The sequence below is a fragment of the Vanessa atalanta genome, chromosome 23 (genome assembly GCF_905147765.1).
Source record: "Vanessa atalanta chromosome 23, ilVanAtal1.2, whole genome shotgun sequence".
In the NCBI taxonomy this organism is placed as follows: domain Eukaryota; kingdom Metazoa; phylum Arthropoda; class Insecta; order Lepidoptera; family Nymphalidae; genus Vanessa; species Vanessa atalanta.
In genome coordinates, this window is record NC_061893.1 from 2,531,138 (window position 1) to 2,556,440 (window position 25,303).

At 32.3% G+C, this 25,303-nt stretch overlaps 2 protein-coding genes across 2 annotated transcripts; one reads left to right on the forward strand and one right to left on the reverse strand.

Annotated features, from left to right (window-relative positions):
* The first annotated feature begins 1,914 nt into the window (after positions 1-1,914).
* On the forward strand, positions 1,915-13,026 carry LOC125073234 (protein TRC8 homolog). The gene is made up of 2 exons (XM_047683981.1): positions 1,915-2,341; positions 10,831-13,026. The coding sequence occupies exons 1-2, from the start codon at positions 2,092-2,094 to the stop codon at positions 12,591-12,593; spliced, it is 2,013 nt and encodes a 670-aa protein (XP_047539937.1). The 5' UTR covers positions 1,915-2,091; the 3' UTR covers positions 12,594-13,026.
* Positions 13,027-13,107: 81 nt separating this feature from the next.
* LOC125073235 (F-box/LRR-repeat protein 2) lies at positions 13,108-24,614 on the reverse strand. Its single transcript, XM_047683982.1, has 11 exons — positions 24,342-24,614; positions 19,653-19,821; positions 19,149-19,304; positions 18,780-18,929; positions 18,221-18,381; positions 17,877-17,982; positions 17,344-17,545; positions 16,897-17,064; positions 16,743-16,797; positions 16,046-16,194; positions 13,108-15,694 (listed from the first exon to the last, which is right to left on the reverse strand). Exons 1-11 carry the CDS (start codon positions 24,432-24,434, stop codon positions 15,559-15,561), a joined length of 1,545 nt encoding a protein of 514 aa, XP_047539938.1. The 5' UTR covers positions 24,435-24,614; the 3' UTR covers positions 13,108-15,558.
* Positions 24,615-25,303: the final 689 nt, after the last annotated feature.

Below are 25,303 nucleotides of genomic sequence, written 5' to 3' on the forward strand. Positions count from 1 at the left end.
GAAAAGAGCAAACCATAATATATAAATTTACATTTGTCGATCGTTTGTTTTCTACTGTTATTTTTTTTTTATTGATAACACTAAATGTAAAATATACAATATAAAACGAAAAAAAACGGTTAACAACTAGAGTGAAAGGAACCAAACTGGTATGTCTTTGCCTTTTTATATGTAGATACCGAAAAAAAAAAGATTTATATAAACGAAAAATAGGTTAAAAAAATCTAAATATAAATTTTCAGTGAGCGTTTATGCCTATTTTATGAATAAACTGAATTTCATGCAAGCCATAGCAACTTTATTATTATGCTGCAGAAGTAAAACAACGCGAGCTTACAAAGTGTACCTCCGACAAAGCTCACAATAAGTCGAGTTTTAATTTTCCTCTGTACAAAAGAAGCCATACCGGAAGCCGTATAAAGACGAATCGATTCGAAATGGACTTCACATTTTGGACTTGTTTGTGTTAGGCTCTTGTTTATTATACTATGTATTTATTTATAAACTTTTTTTAAAACGATGAAAGCTTTATTTTTTTAAGCATAAATGTAAAAAAATTGCCTGCAACTTGTGTTTTTCTCAATAAACGCAGATTTAAAAATAATCGGTATGAAAAGTGTGCTAATAAATATCATTGATTGTCTATGACAAGGGGCTATAGAACCTAACAAATACCTTAAATACTTATTATGCATTAAGATTAGATGGAGCCAAGAAAGCCAAGAGACTACAACGCGTTCATTATAACCGAATAAAGTGACTATAACTAATGGCGTGCGCAGCGGTTAAGGAAAACATACACACATGTGTTGGATGAGAATCTTGCTACTAACCTATGTATCCTAATAATGAATAAGCTTTAGACCTTCTCAAAAATACATTAAATAGATCAAATCAAATCAAATTCGTTTATTCAATACAGAAGCATTATACTTTTACTTATAGATTGTCAAATTAAACACTACCACCGGTTCGGAAAAGAAACCTGAGAAGAACCGGCAGAAGAAATTCAGCGGGTCTTTATTTTGACAAATTTATTATTTCCAAATATTCACTTCGCACAGTATTACATCATGGGCTTTTACTTTACAGTCATGACTGCTATTCCCTGAATGAGACGTTAATTTTATTATTTTTATCATTAATGAATTAAATAACAAAGTGAATGTCTGTTTTTGTAAGTTAGTCACAGTCTGTGACCAAAAACACGTATGTCAGTTACTTCAAGCATATTTTTCTTGATTTCCTCACACCGTAGAATATTGTAAGAATTATATACTTAAATGACATCTAAGCTTATTAAAAATGGTGGTGTCCTGTATTTGAATCATAGAAATTGCTCACTCTACCAACAGAACCAATTTGGCTCTAATTTATTATTAATACGAACCAATTACGAAAAACCTTTTTTTTTACGTATTTTAGTGTTTCATGCTAGCAGTTACTCTACCGACATGCAAAAATAAAAATAATTATTATAAATATTTTACGTAAAAGTACTTGATTACATTAATGATGTAGTTAAGAGTCTATATAAAAAAATATTACTGCAAAATATTAAATCAATGAATATAATGTGATTATCAAGAATCCTTTGAGTATTGAAATTAGAATGTAAAGGAATATATTGTATATGGTATTGTAATTTTTAAATAAAACAATTGTATAATAAATAATAACATCAGAAATAAATTGAACTACGATCTGTAAATACAGTGGCGCTACCTATCGATATAATAAAAGGAAAAAATGTTTACGTTTACTTCTACATTATACGTAAAATATAATAATATTATTCTAGAATTAATCAATTTAACAGGTATTTAATTAAATATATATAAAAATGTATTTAAAGTTGTAGTATAATATTTTAAGATGGCAATATATTACTTTTTTTTTTAATTTGACAACACTAAATTTAAAACGTCAAATTTTATTGTCGCAAAAATTTCAGTCATATTTTCGAAAAATATTACGTGATTTCAAAACAGTAGATGATTTTACTAAATTAATCGATAATACCCGCCGTGGTCGCCGTTCGAACCGGCTGTGGTTACCAAACTGTCGGTATCAAAAGGTTTGCATAAATGAATGATGTCGTTGAGGTCGAAGGCCCTAGTGCTGGTGGAGGTGTTACTGAGGGTTCCACCGTTATTTGTGGTGGATGAGTTCTTGAAGATCAGCTTGGGGTTGCCAGTGTCGACCAGCGAGGAGGTGTCCTTGTTATCGACTGTGACGGGTGACCACGTCGATATAAGTGACTCGGACACAAATTATTACGACGCCAACTTCTACAACGCTTTCGCCTTAACACTCCTCAAATTCTTCGTTTGTTGTCTAGGTACGTAATTTTTTCAGCTATAGTATAAATTATTTTGCAACATAGTAAAAACTTTCAGTTTCCCAACTGGTTTCGAAACCCTTGGTTTGTTGAGTGTAAATGTCACAATGTACAAAAGACTTCAAAGTGGTTTTAAAACGCTTCATAATATACGATTCTATATTGTTTTCAAAACGATTATTTAGTAGAATGTTTATTTTGAATGAATGTTTGTGTTTTGACAATTTTTATTTTTATAGTAGCATATTGATATATATTAATTTAATTTTTAAATCACCGCATATTATGGCCCTAATAAAATTTGATTTAAAATATTATAATATAAAAAAAAACTTGATTCATGTACTCACACTCAAAACATAAATAAATTTTATAATTAAAGTCTACATCTAAATATCACAATAGCATATATATTCTAGACTATAAACTATACCAATTTAACAAAAAACTAGTAAAATCTAAAATCTAAAAAAAATGCACTATTTATAACAAATGCATTTAACTTATGAAAGTATCATCAGAGTATTAAAGTAACTTGCGTTAGTGTGGTGGGATAATCTCCAAAACTTATCAAAATGAAAATTTACAGGCTGTTATTAATATATTAGAGTAAATAAAATCAAAGCAAAACAATAATTATTTGACCATATTCATAAAAATTTTTCAACAAGCATATTTAAATATTAGCTTATATAATTTAAACTACATTTAGTATTTAGTAATATTACTATGATATTCTCTATGTAATCTTTATTTTCATAATATCTACATTATATTTAAACTTTATAACTAATGCAAGTTTTTATCTATTCAACTCTATGATAAAACTTGATGGTCTTATAATATAACGGAGATAAATGTATAATCACATTAGTAATTACAAATACTTCAATTATGAAAGTATAGGAAATAATAAAAATCACATTATTATATTAAAAAACTTAATTATTTTTTGTCATATATAAAAATATTCAGGTTTTTTTATCATTCCTTTTTTCTTGTATGCGTAATGATATATTGTATGTTATTTCAGAACTGAATTGTTGAATGCGCATAAACCGTTATAAAGAACTTATTAAAATTCATGAATTTTAAATAACAGTTCTCTCTGCATTTAAATTTTTTAATATTTTTTTAATTGTTTCAGATTTTTTGTTTTTCTTTTGTTATATGTTAATTAAAATACTAAAGTCAGAATTCATTCGTATAATATTTTTAAATAGCCTTTGGCTAATAATAATTATTAATTATTAATAGCAAAAAAAACCTTTTGGCTATTATATTAAAAACACAACAATTGATTTTATAAAACCTAAAATCTAGTTGATACTTCAACAAAATCAATTTTAAACAATAATTTGAAAGCTACCGTTGGTTTGGAATGTCATGAAATTTTACATTATTGTTAGCAGAGGTACAGAAACATTCACCAATCACCTGAACATGCCGGTGGAAAATTATGTTTGTATAAGATATTTTGCCAGTATTATACGAAATGAAGAACATATGAGACTTTAATGCCTTAATTTGGCCAGTAGGTTAATTATATACGGTTCCATCGGCGATTTTGAAGAATACAAAGTCATTACCAAAAGATACAGTTATAAAATGTATATATATACATACTGTATTTAGATTAAAATGAGCACCAAAATAAAATCACATAAGAGTACAAAAACATATAAGTTCATTTATAATTAATTTTTTTGTCTGGAATATAAATAGAGTTCATTTTTATATGTTGGTAATACAAATTTATCCTTAAAAAAAATTAAGATTTGAAGATAACATATTTATAATGTAGATATTAATACTTTTTTTTTAATAATAGTTTGTTTAAAATGACTAAGATCAAAGCTGCAAAAAAAAATTAAAGAAATTTTCTCTAGTGTATTTATTATGGCTAAGTGTTAGTTTTAAAATGTATTTTAATTTAAAAGGTATGTTTTAACTATAATCTTTCGTTTTAGGCGATCTAGTGATGCTAGTTGTAATAATAATTTTCTTTCTATTCTCACACTACAATAGAAATTTTTATAAAGGTCGTTTAATGTACGTGTCTATTTCACGCAACTCGTAAACGACTGTAACATTTAAGTGGGTGGTTAGTTTAGATTAAACCTGGTAGGTGGCGCTGTGATCGGAGCCATGTTTTTTTTTAACAACATAATTAAATTTCTTATTTCATCTGTGCAATGTTGAGATGGGATTGTATAATTTTATACTTAAACCATTTCCATTATAATTTAATAATTAAAAAAAATAATATTGATAGTACAATGACACAGCACTTATTTATCAAATTGTAATTTATTTATGCTTATCAAAGTATTCGCAAATCGTATACTCAATAAGCGTGAATATGTACTAACTCTAGCAGTAGCTGTGCGTGTATGTAATAATAATTTGAATGTGGTAATTATTAATATCGATAACCGATTTCAGTCCAAGAAAACAAACCTTAGATTTACGTATTCCATGCGGTTGCTAATAGCTTAGCTATATTGTGCACTGCAAACAGTTCATTAATATACAATTAAATTACACGACTCCTAACTACATCAGTAGTTACCTCTTCAATTCTACTTCTAAAATGCTGATACAGCTTAGTCGACATTCAAAAGCCATTTTTTCGCAAATCCAAAATTTTTATCATAGATTATAAAAGTTCTCGACCAATACGCGTCTTTTCATGTCGGATGTTGTTTATTTATCTTTTGGTCCTCTTGTGGCTCACCTGTGAGGGGGGAGGTGGAGGTGTTATATTGTTGCAGGTGCTACTCTTACTTTACCGTAGGTTAATGCTTGCTTATAATAATATATATCATAGCTGTACCTGCACATTTATCAGCAGTTATTTTAGTTTTTAACTATAAGTCTTATTGTTACTGAAATAAAATAAAATGTACCATTTAAAATCCTTCACCCATAATTACTTTAACTTTAATAACATGAGACTTTTATACAAACTACCATCCCCTTTTTTAACCACTAAGGGGGTTTGATTTCTAAAGCTACATTATTAGTAAAGCTCCACCACCATCTATAGAACAAACATTTTAAATTTCACGTCTCTTACTTCAAAAACGTAGGACTTTCATACAAACTTCCCATCCCCATTTTATTCCCTTAGGGGTGGAGTTTCGTAAAATTCTTAGACGATTTCTACACTCTGTAAGGAACCTACCTGCCAAATTTCAAGTTTGTAAGTTGTATAGTTTCTGAGATTTCGTGATAAATCTGTGAGTGGTATTTCGCTTTTATGTGTACAGATTACATCACTAAAAAGCGATGCATATTGTCTTGTTTTAGTATAAAGGTAAGTGTAATTAGTGTTACTACACGCATAATTAACATACACAACATCTTAGTTCGCTTTGTTAGCAACGCATCGCTGACGTCTGTGATCCTGACGACTTATCAACAGGTGGCTGTTTTTCATTCAATTCATAACTTTTTTTGATTATTTTCAATAATTCCCTACTGCGGTAATAGTAAAAAACATGAAATTGACTTCTTTATTCATAATTTCACGGTAACTGACGGTAAATGTTTTAAATAATCTCAAGGGCTTCTATTTATTATAGTAGCGTGTCGAACATCACCGTAACATCAAGCCCAATCACAAAAATATACACATGTATGTATATGTGTTTAATTTATATCTCTGTTCGTTCATCGCTATGTAAACACTATAAACAAATGAAATGTGAGTTCGGTAAGGCTCGCTTGGTAATTTTAGCTCTACAGAATAGTCTAACCCTTGACTCTTAGGTGAATTAATCCAATGTAATACAGTTTTTGTTTCGCGGAAAAGCCTGTTAGTGCAATCTATATACCCAGGACCTTAAATTTTGTTTCGGAAAAAATGGTGTCGCGGGGCAATTTGTTGGAACGAAGTTGCTTTCGCTTTGTATTATGATGTATTATATGATAAGAAACAAAATTCTTATTATAAAATACCGTATGAATTAAAACAATGACAACAAAAATGTTTACATAATATTATACCATCGTCCTCCTGCCCTTATCCCAATTTTACTTGGGGTCGGCGCAGCATGTCTCCTTCTTCCATACTTTTCTGTCGGACGTCATCTTACAAGTAACATTCTTTCTAACCATATCATCTTTCACATAATATTTATTTTACACAATATTACATATAAAACCTAATATAAATAGTAAGAGACGAGGAAGCTTTTTTTTTCAAGGCTGTAAATTTACTTACTGTTTACATAATATTTTAAGGAAATTTTTAATAAAAAAAAAATGTCATGCTTCTCTTTCTCCAAATACAATATGCTTTATAGATTAATTCATTTATTTATAAAGTTCAAGTTTTGGTATATGGAAGAACGGTACCCTAATAGAAGATAAGAAAAATAATATTGGGGTTTCCAAATGATATTCTCAACGCAAAGATTTTGTAACTGATGTTTTTTTTTTTTTAATTTATTTAAGTAACATTGTAACACTGGTATAAAAATCCGGGGCTAGCTAACTTACGTGACCCCAGTTACCCGTTAAGAAGGCAAGACTGACTGGAATTCGGAAGTTGGTAATTTACACTCCCGAGTCTCTAAAATCCGGTAACGTCTCGTTTCTTTATCGTTGAGTCAAATTATCGTCTAATTAGATAATGAGGGTAAATAGGAAGTGTTCCTGGGTATTCCCCCAGGGTATTTAGTATCCAGCGCTTGCTTTAGTCTTCTAGATTGGTCAATACTGCAGTCGCCGAAATTTGGTCGGATAGCCTTTATTATTACTGTTTATTTATAACGACAATTAATGTAATGATTTAATGTTCTTAATTAATAGCGTAATCGTTTTTTTTTTAAGTTTGAATTAAATAAGACTGGTTGGATTAATATTTGAATTTGCGCTTTTTTAAATTACAATTTGTCAAATCACAATTACACCGCGACAGCGAATGGCCTTATAACTTGACCTCATTATTTTAATAAAAACCGTCAAGTACAAGTTGTACACGAGTGCAGAGGGTTTCGTAGTATTACGATAGAAAATATAAATTGTTGTCCAATATTAAAAGTATAACAATGGACGGAATGTAAAAAAAAACAAAATGAGACGCGCAACCTCACTACGAAGTAACTCTGTCTCTTACCTGTTCTCGCTTAAATCGCTGAGCCGATTTATATGAATGAAATCAAGTATGCTGATAGTTCGCGTCTCGGGGAAGGACATAGGCTACTTTTTTTTTTAATTCACATTCAAATTATTGTATGCGCTCTATATATAAATAAAAAAAAATAAGAATGTATCATTATTATTTTTACTAAGAATGTATAATTCTATTAAAATCACAGTTAGACCAAAGTTTGGCGTTCGACGAGTAATATTAATTGTGGTTTTTCCCCGTATATAAATATATTTTCTTATCAGGCAAATAGTCTTCTTCCATATAAAGGAAAATAATGACAATTTGGTTTTTGTTAATCTTGGGCAGAAATCAGACATTATCAATACCCTTTTTAACAGCCGTTTTTGTCCAGAGTATTTAAGAAAAATAGACTAAGAGAACACGCAGATACGAAAGTTATCCTGTAGGGTTTTCGTTTTGTCACCGGGTCAACGAAACTAAAAAGCCAACAATTCAAACAAAATTCAAAATTACTTCTAACATAAGGTCGTAACCATGCACTCTTATGAAAGGTTAATTATAATTAAACTTCATGTATACGATTTGTTTAAAGTACTCTAAATAAGTAAGTGTTTGCTCTACTTGCATCTATATAAAAATTGTCATGGTGAGCAGTGGTTTGGGTTTGTGTAGAGAGGTTGGGTTACTGCATCTTCTACCGCATTTTTCACATTTCACGCACACCACGTTGATATTCAAAAATCCGTAACAGCGCGATTTTTAAGGCCTTTTCTGCCTCGCACAAACACTATTGTGAGTGACTTGGGAACCATCAAGAAAAGAGCCTACATTTTTTTTAAAGGCCGACTTCACACCTGCAATCTCTCCGTTGTTGCAGATGTCCATGGGCGATACTAGAAAGTTGCTACCTATACTATAAAAAATAATTAAAAAACAAACAGTGTTGTACAGTAAACAGTACTGAGTTATCTTAGTCACTGATTAAGGAACGCCGCACCAATAAAGAAATATCATAAAGATACAAACCGAGCTGATGTTACATTTATTAAGACAAAGAAATAAAAGCTTGAATTTCCAGGAAAGCCTTGGAGTTCAAGTTTGCTTCTAATACCTGACGATCAACTCTTAAAACGCGAGCAAAGCCGCAGGTGACAACTTGTAATAAATAAAAGTAACGAGTCTATTGGGGGTAGAAATTCATTTCGAACCTATACTTCCAAAGCAATGCCTACTTTAATAAAGTATTCTATAATATAATATATAGCAATTCAAAGTTTTATTTATTCTTACACATTCATGACATATGTGACCTCATAATTAATCGCTGCGTCAAAAAATATAACTTTGCTTACTTCTATTCAACCAGCCTTGGATCAAGGTTACGCACAATGCGACGTCGCCTAATTTTGAATATAAATTGATAGTATTTGGATTAATTCTTGTACGTGTTGTAATACGAATTGAGACACACCCGGTGAAGTCATCTTAATACATCTTTGTTTTGGCAACTCTTTGTAACTCTTTCTTAACAATAAGATTTCACCACCATCATCACGAATAGTTAATTAAAAAAGTAAGTACAGTAACAGCCTGGAAATGTCCTCCTGCTGGACCAAGTCTCTCCCATTGACGAGAGAGTTTAGAGCTTATTCCAACACGCTTTTCCAATGCGGGTTTGTTGTTACTCTTGTGGCAGATTTCATTGAAATCATCACGGGATGAATTATAAACACAAACACAAAAAAAAAATCAGTAGTCCCTGAGTTCGAACCCGTAATCAACGGGTAAAACGCATGCGTTCTAAAGACTGGGTCATCTTGGCTCAATCAAAAAATGTATAAAGAAGTAGGTCATACAACATCGTAGTCAACATCATAGTAATTTAGGTAGTTATCCTTCGTATTGTGAAAGGCAATTTTATTAATACTGATTGCCAAATTATTATTATAAATATATATATATATATATATATATATATATATATATATATATATATAGATTTTAAACTTTATTAAATTGATACTTTACTTGATGACAGGGCTTTGTATAAGCCCGTCTCGGTACTCATCAGATAGTCTACCGCCAAACAGCAATACTTAGTATTGTTGTGTTCCGGTTTGAAGGGGAGTGAACGAGTGTAACTACAGTTGTGCCTGTACATAACATTAGCTCCTAAAGTTGGTGACGAGTTGGTGTAATGTAAGGAATGATTATTATTTCTTACAGCGTGACCACTCACCATCAGTTGGCCTATTTGCACGTCAGTCTACCTATTACATAAAGAAAATCTTTATACTTATTTATAAAATCTTAATGAAAAATTGTTTGCATAGTGAATCTCAACAGTACTCAATGGACTCATAGAGTCTAAAGATGTCATGAGAAAAAAATATTATTTTGAAGGGTGAGTGAGTCAGTATAATGACAGGAAATGTTTAATATTTGTGGTAGCCTCTATACCGGGCGGTGATGACAACATAAGATCAGGTGGCTCATTCGCCAGTCTACCAATTAATAATAAAAAAAAGAGGTTGAAGTTTGGCATTTTCCGAAAAATATGACATTATAGATAATTTATTTTATTCACTCCCTTAACCCAATTAATCAATACCGGTATATCAAAAATTAATCTCACTAATTAATTATTATTAGTAATTATATTATTAAATGAGCCGTAAATCAACGTATTATTATAGCGTGTTAGTTTTATAAGTACGTTATTTATATAAGAATCAGTGAAACCGGAATACTGTACAATAATCAAAAATAGTTGTAAAACACAGTAAAGTAACAGTCTAACAGTGTCTTATTGCTGGGCTCTGTCTCTCTTCTTCTGGAGACCCTTCTCCCGAGGAGAAGATTTGGAGCTTATTCAACCATGCTGCTCAATTTCGGGTTAGCAGATCCACGTGTGCCAGAATTTCTGTCGACAGAGACAGGTTCATTCTCGTCATGCTCGGCATATACGGATAACTCGGTATAGCTTGCCTAGGTTTTAAATCAATCAACCTTCAAAATTGATTCAGCAATTCATGGTTAAATACTTGATATATATTAGCTGATAAGTAGGCGGATAAATATGTGGGGTACCACTTAGATAACCATGTATAGAGCCCTACCATTCATATCGTAACTTTAAAATGTTAGTGCGATGAGGTAGATCTTAGCCCTTATGACTAATTGATCCGTGAGATGGCCAATAGTTAGTTAATATATAATATGTTTATAAATCACATAATAAACTAATTGTTAAAGAAGATATTATATATTGTTACGTATAAATATACTATCATTCAAAGCATCGGTACGATATTAAGTTTAATTTTATTAGGAAAATATGTCTAATCTATTTTTTTTCTTCTTTCAGGATGCATGTCAGCACTCTGCATATTCGTGTTATACACGAAGCACCTTATCATCGTGTACCTCTACCTGATGTCAATAGGAATAGTCTTCGTCTCCTATTGGACCAACGTGTCCGCCATCAAACAGATACAGGCGCTTACGCTTACAATCACCTCATCACACCCCTCCAGCATATTAGAAGACATCCTCAATTTAAACGTGAAGAGTTTAGTTGATCTCGAAGGACCAGGAATTTTGGTCATCCAAAATTTTGCAATACAGTTCATATTAGCGGTCCTTTTTCGTAATGTTCACTTAGGACCACGGAATGCTACGTTAGAGAAACTCATACCGATGAGTTTCATGGCTCCATCGTTTCTAGCCATGTTGCCGGTGCCTCCGAATCTTTTGCATCATTCTCCCGTTTTCTCGGCGCTATTGCCATTGTTTCTCGTGAAATATGTACTCTGGACGTCTGGATATGATGTGATACAAGTGATGTATGGCGGATACCAACACGGAAGACTGTTCGTCAGTCACAACGGTCTGTCAGCATTGGTCGAAACCGAATGGATGCGACTGAATGTGCCGTGCGTCCTGAGGGTTTTTTGGGTTATGCGGGTAGCTGAACAAGCAATTTTATTACTCATGGACAACTATGACGAGGATGCCGATGATGGTCTGAAGGTCTCCACTCTACTAGCAGTCCAGTCGCTCGCTTCGATGGCCAAGTCGTTGCTAGTAACGGGATGCGAGACTATAACGGCAGTGCTCGGTATGACGTCCGTCATTTCGTTCTTCTGCCACTACATCGGGAACTTCTTCCAATGGATTCTATTGACAGACGAAGAGGAGGACAAAAGTATCGGCACGGTTTCTGCCATACTGTTTTACATTCTGGCGCTGCAAACTGGACTGACGTCTCTAAACCCTGAGAAAAGATTCATCCGACTGTGCAGAAATTTTTGCTTACTTTTCACAGCTCTCTTGCACTTTTTGCATAATATTGTTAATCCTATGTTGATGTCTTTAAGCGCATCGCACAATCCGAGCACACATAGACACGTCAGAGCGCTAGGCGTCTGTGCATTTTTAATTATATTCCCCATCTCATTACTCGTATATTTATGGTCTCAACATTCTATATCAACGTGGCTGTTAGCCGTGAGCGCGTTCAGTATAGAAGTGATAGTCAAAGTAATAGTCAGTCTCATGATCTATTCGTTATTCCTGTTCGACGCTTACAGAAGTACGTTTTGGGAACAGTTGGACGATTACGTTTATTACATACGGGCCTTCGGGAACACGATAGAATTTTGTTTCGGCATATTCTTGTTCTTCAACGGGGCCTGGATATTATTATTCGAGTCCGGGGGCGCGATACGAGCGGCGATGATGTGTATACATGCGTACTTCAATATATGGTGTGAGGCGAGGGCCGGATGGTCGGTGTTTATGAAACGGCGAACGGCTGTGAATAAAATTAATTCTTTAAGAGAGGCTTCCGCTGACCAGCTGCACCGATTGGACGACGTGTGCGCTATCTGCTACCAAGAGATGCACTCCGCGAAAATAACGCGATGTAACCACTTCTTCCACGGCGTCTGCCTGCGGAAGTGGCTGTACGTCCAGGACAGGTGTCCGCTGTGTCACGACATATTGTATAAGATAGACAATGATCCGAGTAAGGATAACTCAGAGGCTGGTAACGAGGAGAACAGCAACAACCAAAACCTACTCCTGGAAGAGGAACCGGACCTGCTCCTCAACGAGGGTGTCAGGTGACTGATTCATCAAGACTTACAAAATTTAGTTTAAAATCAAGTTTAGAGCTCGATTTTTTCAGCGGTAATTTTTTTCTATTATTTTGTATAGTAAGTTATTGTTCTATAAAATATTTTGAATCAGTTTGATACTGTGATTTATGGTTTAAATTCTGTCTCGTGATGAATGGGTTTTCGTAATTATTCAGTGTGAAGTTAGTATTAAGTATAGTAGGTTTCTTATACGCTTGGATTGTCGATGCGCTGTTACCATTTCCTATTTTATATTATGTTCCGTATGTTTTGAGTCAAAATCGCTAGTGCTACTAACATGAAACTGTATTGTTTTGAAAAATAAAGACGCAAAGCTATTTGTAAATAGATAGGTATTTAGAAATAGCTTTATATGTATTAAACCTAACGTGAAACATAAAAATAGTAATTTTTCTCATTAAAATGTAAATAAAACTATTATTTTAGTGTAATACTTGTTTCCTTGGACATATATGTATATCTTTAAAAAAAAATACATGACATGTATTTAAATATTTATTTTAAATTAAAAACATAAAATGGCAGTAGATTCACAATTTGAACAACTCTTAAGGGTTTTTCATTCAACACAATCGCGATCTTTATTACTTTAACAATAAGAGATATAATAAAAGGCGTGTTCTAACTATTACCTATTTGGGTAATTCATATTTTAACTGAAATGTAACTACCACGTGATGTCCGTGCTCGTAATAAAAAAGGAATATCTAGTACTTCTTTCAAATCTACACAATGTTGTAAGCAACAGTTTTTAAAACTAATATATTATTAACTAGATATTGGACGAGTTTCTGATACTATTGACGTCACAATTCCGGTGATAAAAACCTATTTAATCACGAAGTCGCTCCCCTCCACGTTTAATCACTACCGGCGTGCGTTAATTGAGTGACGTTCGTGCTTACAAGATATCTATGTGTGCGTGAGACGACAATGAGTAGAGACAGCAAAAAAATTTATTATATTACTTAAGTTTATTTTATTAACGTGTATTGGCGCGCCTTCGTGAGCGAATATAGATCTATTCGGATGAATATAGCGTATAGACCTCGAATTTGAGACGGTTTTCAAAACTTTACGAGGCAAATACGAAGTGAGTTCTTACAGTATAGCACTGTAGATCGTAAAAGTAATTAAATTCTAATTTAAAACTAGATGTTTATATATCTCTATTTATTTTATTATTGCTGTATGTAATCAATACTCTTAAACAATCACGTCGTGAGTTACGACAAAAGCAGCGTTGTCAAGAATATCTTATCCAGGTAATAATAATTGTAATGTTTCTGTTAAGTACACAATTTCTACATACGACTTATTGCATTACCTGTATTGATATTATTCAACGTAATACATAATGGCATTGAATATTGAATTCATAATTACACATCAATTAATTCAATACTTGTAATTACAAATCTCGTTGCTAAATCACATGGACGAAATTACATTGAGTTTAACGTATTAGTTTATAGCAAAGTAAAAAATTAAAAATTTAATGGCAAGTGACGTGACAGAATCACATGATCAACGGTTGACGATTGGGAAATAACGTCGCCATTTTTTGGCAAATACTAAGTTTTACTTCGCAAATGTTTTTAGTAGTTTACTGTCCAAAATTTTAGTCGATTACGGAAGCTCTTTGATAAACGAATTTAACTTATTATTTGACTACGAATTCAATTATGACTAAGGGCAGGAAAGATGGAAACCATAGCGAATGCAGTTTGTCTATGCCTGCTAATTCGAGAGCCCTTTCCGGTCTCATACTTGAATGTCGCGTACAATGTTTCGGGAAATGTGTAAAACCGATTATCAATTCAACCATTTATTATCTTTACCAGAACACAAAAGGAATGAAATTACGATGTAATTATACTTCGTGAGTAATCACTAACTCAGTACAAACTGTACTGTATGGACGAAACCAAAAAAGAAACAGTTTATCTAATAACAGAACACGATTAATAATAGTCCTAATGAGAATAATTAAACAAATTCTGGTTGCATTTGTTTTGTGGTCACTGAGACAGTATATAGCGCGCGTCATTTATAAATAGCAACAATGTAGTGCCGTCTCACTTGCACGCTATCCTCTCCCGCTTTACTGGTGGAAAAATATACGCTATATAATGTAAATCAATATTAATTTGCATATCTAATGAAAGTATACATTGTGTTGAATTTAATTTATTTATTTACTCGTATAACCTTTCTTAGCAATGCTTTATCAAGTTCCAATTAATCTTGTTACATAATTAATCAATGTAAGTAATGTACTTATTATTCATTCGACGTAATTTTAATTCTGAGTTAATATTATTTTTCTACGTCACAAATTGTTTATGTTAAATAAAATTAAAAACATTGTTCGTTCAAAAATATGAAATGTTTCTGCCAACCATACCAGTAAAAGAGCTTTCCCCTACTTTCAAACATGTTTATCGATAGACACAAGGATTATGATTACTTTGACGGTTATTAGCACATTACCAAGTTATGGAATGGTTTATACTTTTAATAGTGTCTATGGGTAGAGAATACCATAGACCGTTATCTCGCCAGTTTGCTGTCTTACAATAAATAAAAATTTAAAAGATCGCTTATTAATTATAGTGCAACATTGGTGACTAAGAAGTTGGATGGGAGTTCAGAAACAAGTTCATGATAATTATAAGGACACAATTAAAAGCTATTCAGAAAAAATAAAATCATAAAAATCATACTGGACCAGATTGGTTGGCAACGCTAATACAACTTAATAGTTAATCTGTCCACTTTCCATACGAGCAACAACGTTCGAAATTTAACACATTGGAATATACAAAAATATTAAACTTTCAACAATCTCAAAAAATTTGGCGCTAAATATTTTTACAATAAATAATACCGCGTATAAATTTAAAAACATTCTATTTACGAGGCTGCATCCGCTAATTAAACACAAGTTCCTTATAATTGGACAGTAAGTAATAGTTTGAAACTCTGCAATTGGTCGACGTCCTGACGACAGTGGTCCGGTCTGCGCGCTCGAAGTTCGCCTTCACGATTTCATAATAACGACCATCACTGGAAAAAAACAGCTTACATCACACTGCTTGTTTTGGAATCATAAATTTAAGTAACAGTAATAGCTCTGTAATGTGTCAATATTCTCAACCTCCAATTTTAACAAGGAGGATTCGATATGCGTGTTTTCAGGTCACGTCACGATATCACGTTATCCTTCACCGTCGTTGAATGAATGATACGAGATGAGTTAAAGAACGAACAATTTGAACCTGACAATGCAGTGGCGCTTGTCCAATTAAAACCCGCAATTATTTGTTCAGCTCCACGTAGTACATCTGCTAGAATACTTGGATCAAAAATACTATACGTACCTATATATATCTCTGAAATAGGATCATTTAAACTTACCTCAGAACAAGGCATTTTAGCTTCAGACATTTTACACGAAGAATGTCAATCGCTTTTTGACTCTTGTCACTGAATCTGAGGTTCTCTGGATCCCATCTCAGCTCGAGACGTTCTAAGTTAGGGCAGCTGTTTGCAATACCGTCCATTAACTGAAAATATGTTGTTTTTAAATCATTTTTGGGTTTTGAAGGATTGTCTTGTTTTGATTGGTGATATGCCCATATCAGATATATAGCTTCCGTGACCACACTTTATAGTAACCTTTTGCTACCTCAGGCCCAGAAATAGCTATTGTCAAATAGTAATCTACATTACCTAGAATTTTAAAATGTTAATGTTATTGGTGGTCATCTTGTATGTATCTTAATAACAGGGAAAGGGTGACTTAATGTAGATCACTTATTACCCTTCGCTTGACCACAAATTCAGGAGAATGTGGATGACATTGCAGTAGCAAAAACTGGTTCGGACAATTTTGACGTCTGGAGGCAACTCTCCTTGGGAATACCATTGTAAGTTTCCCGCTACCATACACAAAGTACTCACGATATTAATAAACTGGTTTGACACAAGTGATTCAATAAAGTGACAATTTTACAATTCCCAAAACAAGACAGACAGATCATGTACCTATGTACTAGACTATGAAGAAAGTTGCACCCAATTTTTGCATGCATGATAGTTTATACAAACTGACCTGATCAACGTGAATGTTAACCCCGAGTCGCTCCTGCGTTCCCATTATGAGTATTCTGAAAGTAACCAAATATTTATAGTATTTTAAACGCTAAGCATGGCCATTTTTATATTGAGAAGCTGCATTTCTGCGTCGTTTAATAAAAGACGGGTACTTGGCGTTGGTGAGCAGCTGCAGCACGCTCTGCCACAGCTGGTCGGTGATGTGCGGCATGCCGCTCATGACGAGCCCCCACAGCTGGCCGCCGTGCCGCGACAGGAAGCGGTGCAGCGCCTCGTCCGACAGGTTGTCCGACGCGTCCACGTCCAGCGCCACCAGGTTCCTGTTGGGCGTGAAACGGTACTCGATGTCCTTCGTTGGGGCTCAAGTATACTTCATACAAAATTTCATCAAATTCGGTAGAGTGGTTTAGGTGTGAAAACGTAACAGACACACCTAGTTACTTTCACATTTATTCTGTGTTGGTCAGTATATATATAATCCAAGGGCAAAATCAAGAAATACAGCCAAAATATAAATTAAATTCATCCAAGTGAGTCCCAGTCCATATCATACATACACAATAAAAGTAAAGTCGAATTCTAATAACGAGGTCACTAACCTCGCGGTACCGGCTTCTTGCCAAGCTTTCAATACGGTGTCGTTGAAACCGTTAATCTGACCAGCGCTCAAAAACCTCAAATTGGGGATCCTCGTGAGCATATCGATGAGGCACTCCGTTGACAAGTCCGTCGCTGTCACGTCTAATTCCTGGATAGATGACTTCTCCCATTCAACCTGCATAACGTGCTCTGAATGTAGACCTGGAAAATTGTGAGTTGCGTTTTAATTTATTTATTCATTTGTTTCACACAACGATTACAATTTATTAAGCTATTATTTGAAAGATTTTTATTTCAGAGAACTTACATATTAAAACGGTAACAATAATGTTATTCTTAAAATTTAAGTATATTTTATATATAACAATCGTTAAACTAAGTTATGAAAGTATTTGAAAATAATTATAATTAATATTACACAGCATTAGTAACACGGAATGTCACCGACAAAATAAACATGTGATGCGTTTAAAGAACAATTGGGTAACTGACAAAATTTTCAACAAATATTTTGTTTTCTTAGTATACTTACTACATCCGTTCATGAGCAAGCATGTGAGTCTTCTAGACCGTTGGAATAGTGTCTTCATAGTTGAGCCTGTTACTTTGTTGCAGTAATTTACAGCGAGACATTCCAGCTAAAACATGAACATTTTATTGTTACTATTAAATATTATTCTTAATACACTCAATAACACATTAAAATTACGACTGACTGCGATCAATTCATTCTTATATTAAAAATAGAACAAAATTAAAGAATGATTTTTAATATAATATTTTTAAAATGTTACATTTATGAACATAAATATTATGTCTGAAAAAGGGGTATACTATTATTAATATATAAAAAAGGAATATATGTAATAAGCTTACTTGAATACAATTAGAACTGAAAGCGTCGATATGCGAGTCATCCACAAAGTTGATACCGTACAAATTAATCACACGCAGATTAGGCGTGGCGGATTTCAGTTTATGTACATTGATTACTTCATATATTTCTTCCTCCTCTTCTTCTACCTTCTCATATGTACCTGTAATTATTTATTTAATAAAAAAATAAGAGCGAGTAAATTCTATGTTTTTTTAATGGACAAAGCTTAGAACTAATTTCACCCCAGGACTTCAATATGGTTTAGATACATGTGTCAAATATTCATTCTACATTAATGCAGTTTTCCTTAAGTTGTTTTTATTTACCGCCGGAAACAAGATAATTTATAAACATAAATTAAGCACATGAAAACTCTGATGCGCTTGCCTGGAAATAGAACCAGATCATGCTAATAATGAGACACAAATAGTCTAATGGATAATCCGACCCTGAATGTACACACAAAGACATAACTTTTAAACTTCTTATATGCAATACTATCGTCGGGTTTCGGGTAGAAAATCGTTACAAAATTAGGTAATGAAATAAGTTACTAACCAATAAGATGTAAGATTTCTAATCCATTAATAAAGTTGTAAATTTTCCTCATAAAGCCTTCCATAAAGATGACTTCCGACAAGCAGATGCAAAGATAACGCAGTTTTGTTGGAAAAGCTTGCATTTCGGAGAAGTCGTGAAGTTGCATCGCTGTAAATAATAATGATAACTGTTGCAAAACTAAATTAAATTCAATAAATAAATAACAGGAGAATTAATAGTAGTTATTACTGGTATAGTAATTACCGTGCCAAGACTTCGCATTTAATCTTATCATTATAATATTTCAAAAATAAACATCGTTGCTTTATTTAAAACCTTTTAAATATATGAAGAATGTTAATCATACTTACTCATTTTACTTTTTACCTGTACTAAAATCGAGCAGCATGTGCGTCAAATTCGGGCATTTTGCTGCAAGCTCGTGTAGAACTGTGTGTGTAATAAGTTCTATAGGTAGCTCAATATACCGAAGTGATGGACCGAACCTTATAGATATCAAAGCTAATAGGGATTCCAGCGAACCTGGAAAAATATACAATATATATTAATGTGATTTAGGTAGAATAAGAGTCTACACAAAACTTTTAAATTGATGGACAACTAACCAAAGTTCCATCACAATCAGATGAATTATTACAGAACGCATAGAGTACAAACATTCATTTTTATTTATTAAAAGGTAACTGAGATTGGTCATGTACCGCCATCTGTTAAGGACTTTTAGTTAAATGCATCGTGTTTATTAATAGATGGCGTTATTGCCCTATTCCAAGAAAGAAAATAAAAGAATCTATAGGTCAAGTCAAGTCAAGTGTAGTTTCTATAGGTAATTCTTTATTAATATATAATATTGAAGATAAATGTACCAACCCACATGTAATCCTGATATTTCAGGTCTCAGGCTGACGTGAGTCCACAATTTTGTATCGTATGCTACCATACGCCATCGCTTGCATACTGTTGCCATACGACATATTTCTCGATGAGATAAATATGAAAATATATTGAGCAATACCTTATCCGGTAGTTTTTCTATAGTCTGAAATAAATATATATGGTAATTGGGTCACGAGCATCATCAAAAAACGCTTTAGTATCGTCATTTTTAAAAGAAAATAAAGAAACATTATTTATTGTAACATACTACAGAACTAAACAAATAACGAGAAATTTACGAGATTAAATTAAATTTAAAGCTATCACCAGTCGGAATGTAGATTCTACCGAAAAGAACCAGCAAGAATCAAAAACATAGATATGTGAAACTATTTCATCCTATAATGAAAAACGTCATAACTACCATTATCTATACTGGAGCTATAGATATCGAGTTTATTAAAAAGAATGTTTGACAGTACAGTAATAAGTATCATTTAATTACGTTTTGTTGCTAGCATGTCTTTTTTTGTTAAAATCGTTAGAAATATTTTTTATCAATATTTATAAACCTCAGCTGATTGCTTGGTAAAAACAATTCTACATTACCGTATTAGCGAAAGGGCTTCTGATTTGACCTCCTTCTGTTAAATAAACTTGACTAGCTTCTAAAGCCAGTTGCCCCCAAACATCGGTAGGTATATCCATTGTAAAAAAACGAAAACGATCACGGATAAAAACACTAAAACTGTCTATAAAATGCTAAAATTTACAATTTTCACAGTGATAATAGTTTTACTTCATGCGCGAAAAGTTCACGCGAGCTAAGAATATGAAACGCTGTGGTTAATTTTGGAATCATCTGGGTGGCGATGGCGTTAGAATGGTACGGACAGCATATCCAGAGTTCTGTCGATTTTATACTTTTTTATTTTTTAATTCATTCATTTTACGGTTAAATAACACATAAATTAACGATTTTAAATATGTACATCGTACTACCATGGAATGTAATTTATTAATTGAGATTTATAGTTCTAAATGTCTTATCCGACATTTATAGTTAGCGGGAAATTTGAATGCTTGATGTTAATGTGAATACTGTTTATTGAACTAATTTTCGAAATAAAAAAGAGTTTCTATGAATAATAAGGCAATCTTTGATCATAAACATGATATTATAATTTAAATTATAAAAACAAACAGTTAAATGTATCCTTTTCTTATCGATCTTACATTTGTAGACAATCAGGCTCATAAAGTACTTTCTCTGAATTATTATAAACATAAAGTTAATGTCTTATTTAACCAGTAGTAGTAATACACTATATAGTTATTGTTATTGCCGAGTCCTCACGTATAAAACCTACTCTAATATAGCCTTGTCAAATATTATAGAACTAGATACTTAGCCATTGAAATAAAGACAGTTTTACTACTTTTTACTATTTTATAAAGTTTGTGATTTTTGAGACTAAATAAAACTGGTTTGGTTTAGTGAAAAAAAAAAAACAGTACAAATGAAAAAATAAGGCTTATAGATAAAACTTTTAAATATCTAAAAATAATGTAATCGCCCTAAATACATTTTTTAAAGTTAACATATGTTCTTGAATACAATTATAAATTTTATCAGTAGTTGCAACGCTTCCAATAACTAATAATCAATTTAATCGAAACCAATTCATCAAACTGATTGTGTACATCAAAGAATCAAAGGCGTCTCAGTACATGCACAATAAATAACACTTAAGAATTATCTGTAACGCATGCTCCAATTCAGTGATATTTAAGAACCAATCGAATTGTAAGACCATTTGAAATAAGTTGTTTAGCGATTAAAAACTAATTTGCGAGCAACGACACGTTGTTAAGAGCGAAAGTGGTGTAAGCGTATTGTTGGTATTCATGTTTGCCAGAAATTTGTCCCGTCTGCGATCTTGAACCGGCATTAATTGGCACGCAAAAAGGTATTTCCTGGATATATGAGTCATCGGCAGACTGAATGGTATTTTTTAAAAGTGAAATTTCAGTATAGAATTTTAAAACACCCAGACTAAGTATTAAAAATTCAAAAAACGTAAAACTATAAACACCGGACATATAATAAGCAAGTGCTTTAATATATTTTTTTTATAATCAATTAACATTATTTCCTATTATCTATACTATTCTATATATATTAATATAATTAATTAAATAAGAAATTAACTCTGTAGTTTCTCGATCAAAACGCTGCGCTGCATCGAAATTGATGAAAATTGGTATGAAGCAAGATTGAACTAAAAGGAAAAACAGAAGCTACTCTTTGAAGAACACCTGACGACAAACCCCTAAAACGCGAGCGATGCCGCGGGCGACGACTAGTTGTATATAAATCATGACACAAATTTTCTTAGAGTAATTATAAATATCGTATTAATAGCTTCCGACGTTGAGCAGCTCATCACAGCACATGTTGATTGATAGTTACGGCGCTGCATAGCCAATAATGAACTTTTGTCAACTTAAAATCGTTTAATTAGATACGGATCGAGATGTTGGACATAATTCATTTATTACTGTCAACTATCTTAACAGGTGTAGAACAACTGCTTACTCTGCTCGAGTAAATTATAATGAGTGGTTTAATTTTACCAATTAAGTTTTAATACTTTATTGGTAAAATTAAATTAATTAAAATAGTAGTAAATATTTCAAAAAAAAATCACAAGCATGTCTTGTTCCGAGCCTTTTTGTATGGAACAACATTTCTGCTGATTAATGCCAGTTCACTCCCTAATAGGTTCGCAGCGATGACAATTTTCACCATCCACAATGTCTTTTGCCTTCGATCCCGCACATTATTTCAAGTTCAAGCAAGCGATTTCTGTCTTGTCAGAACACATATTCAAGATTTTCAACCATTCGCCTTTTGATAGTGTTCATCAATATTTGGATCTTTTTGAAACGCTGGAGGACTCTGTTAGTGGTGATCTTTGTTTGATCTCTGTCCCGTTTATGCACAGTATATACGTCGGTAGCGCCACAGATACCTCTTTGTATCCTGAATCCTCCATTAGTGACTTTGAAACAGTTTATAAACACTGGATGAGCATTTCTCAAGTTTGCCGTTTAACAAAATTTAAACAGGTTAATCTTATATTTCACAATTGACTTGGATTTGTCAAAAATCATCTTTTTACTTGACATTGGTTGTCCAAGCCATGAGGGAAAATGAGCCAGGGTTACTGCAGAGTACAGGCACAAGGGGCATTAATTTTAATTTTCAAGGTTTGTGCCTGACTTTGTAAAGGACGATTAATAGTTTCTTAAAGATCCAATGTCGATAAGCGGTGGTAACCACTTACATATATAACTTGCCAATCTGCCTACCTTTCTTAAATAAATAAAAAAATAACAGATAATCACACCACATACATTTTAGTAAAACATGATATCCCTGTAATAGCCGGTATTGGATTCTCAATAAAACATACTAATACTCTCATAAGTCTAGAGGCTATAATTGTCATACTGTAAGTAAGCAAATGTTTTAATAAATAAGTTGTAAATAAATAAAACTTCGTTCATGACGCGATTTAAAAGTAAAAAATCTTGTTTTTTTATACGAAATCTTGAGTATGTCACTTCACAATTACATCAAAAAAATTATGAAAATATAATTTCATCATAACCGTGGGCCGTTTTTAATTTAGATGTCGTGGTCACGCACATCTGTTTTACATCCTGATGTCATATTTCTTCTAATAATCTGTATAATGTTGACACCTAAATAAACATCACATTCCTAACAGAAAATATTCCAATTTCTAACGTATTAGGATAGTGCATGACTTGTTCTAAAGTAAAAACAAAAAAATATTAAGGGTATATAATTCGGAACACATGAAAAATGTGAGCAGACGTTACGGTCGAATCAAAGGTTAACCAGCAGGCGGAAAAGGTTTGTACAAGGATAACAATATTTTGGTAGTTACTCGATTATAATTTTTTATCATAAAATCATACGTGAAGTAGGTACTATGTCCGATTTTGGGAATATTTTTATTATTTTGGGCGTAACCGTAATATTTTGCGATGAACTAGTATTTGGATAATTCAACCAGTATTTAACAATTTGCGTCAGAGATATACGAATTTCTGTTATTCAGTAAACTGTTTGCCTGATCCATTTAAGATATTGTCAAAATATTTACACTTTCGTACATATTTATGTACGTTTAATAAATATTTTTTGTCTTTACGAAGGTTTTATAGCAACAGATTTGTTTAGTTTACTTCTATTTTTATTTATTCACTCTTTTTTTGATTTAGCACGATATTATTAAGATACCTAGTAATACATAACAATAACAAAATGGAGACAGTTAGTCATAGACAATATGAAACTCTCGACACACAAAATATTTAAAAAAATATTTTAGTATCATTAAACTACTTTGACTGTATCGATATCGATATAACTAGATACATATTATCACACTAATGTCACTGAAAGAAATTTCTTAAAGAGACAATATTTCCTTTATAACATAGTTTTTAAATTAGATATTAAAAATAAAAATATTTTAATTAATTAGTCATTTCTATATTTATAATCGGATGCTATTGTTACGTTATATTTATAAAACATTTCTGACACTATGTTGTCGCTATCAAAGAATTTAAAAAAAAACTTACCATAATTTCTTTCCTTCTAAAACTGCTATGCATATCATCTCGGGATATAGCAGCCGCTGCAGTATCCACATTTAAAATGCCCCACGAATCCATATTTGTTTTTATTTGCCAACAACCCAAAAGGGGGTAACAATTAACACCACAAAAATTGTTTGGCTCGATGCACAAATTTTTAACGCGTTCTCAATACCTCATACAGGAACGTCACTTTGGCGCGAAACTTTGCAAAGTTAAACACGCAGAACTTACGACGCGTACCTTGTACGAGCTGGTTTAATATGTTGCTACTGCGATACGCCGTCCGTTCGTTATGTATAATGTATTTATATGTAGTCAGATATCTAAATTGGCAAGCCAAAATAAGTACGGCATTTCGCTTCAACTGGGCGCTCAGACGCAGCTGCCAAGAAGAATCGTATTGCATTTGGTGTCACGGTAACATTCAGTCAAATTTATTTGCATTTCCTGCGCTCATTATACAAATATAAAAAAAATCTGATTTATAAAATTGAATTTTTCATTATAAATTCTTCTAAAAGTTCTTTTGAAATGTAGCTGTGTTTAAATTTAATTAGAAAACTGTAACTAGTTAACTACCTAATAGTGTCATTTTAAGAAAAAAAAAAAACATGTATGCTTGTATAAATATAACAGAAATATGTTTAAGTAAACCTAGATTAATGAAAACAAATCAATAAATAATTATAAAAATATATAGGTGTCAACAACGGTATAGAATCTGCTAACTGCTTGATTTTACTTCTGGGATACCTATCAGAAGAAAATGTTGCCTTATTAGTATACTTTCAATATACCTAATATTTTTTGTTTGAAAGTGTTGCCATTTAATTTTAAACTTGAACGATAAGATTGGAAAACTGTATAAAATACAGGTACAGGTGTTCTAAATTTATATTATAATTTAGAATACTATAATAAAATGCTTATAAAAATATTAATAT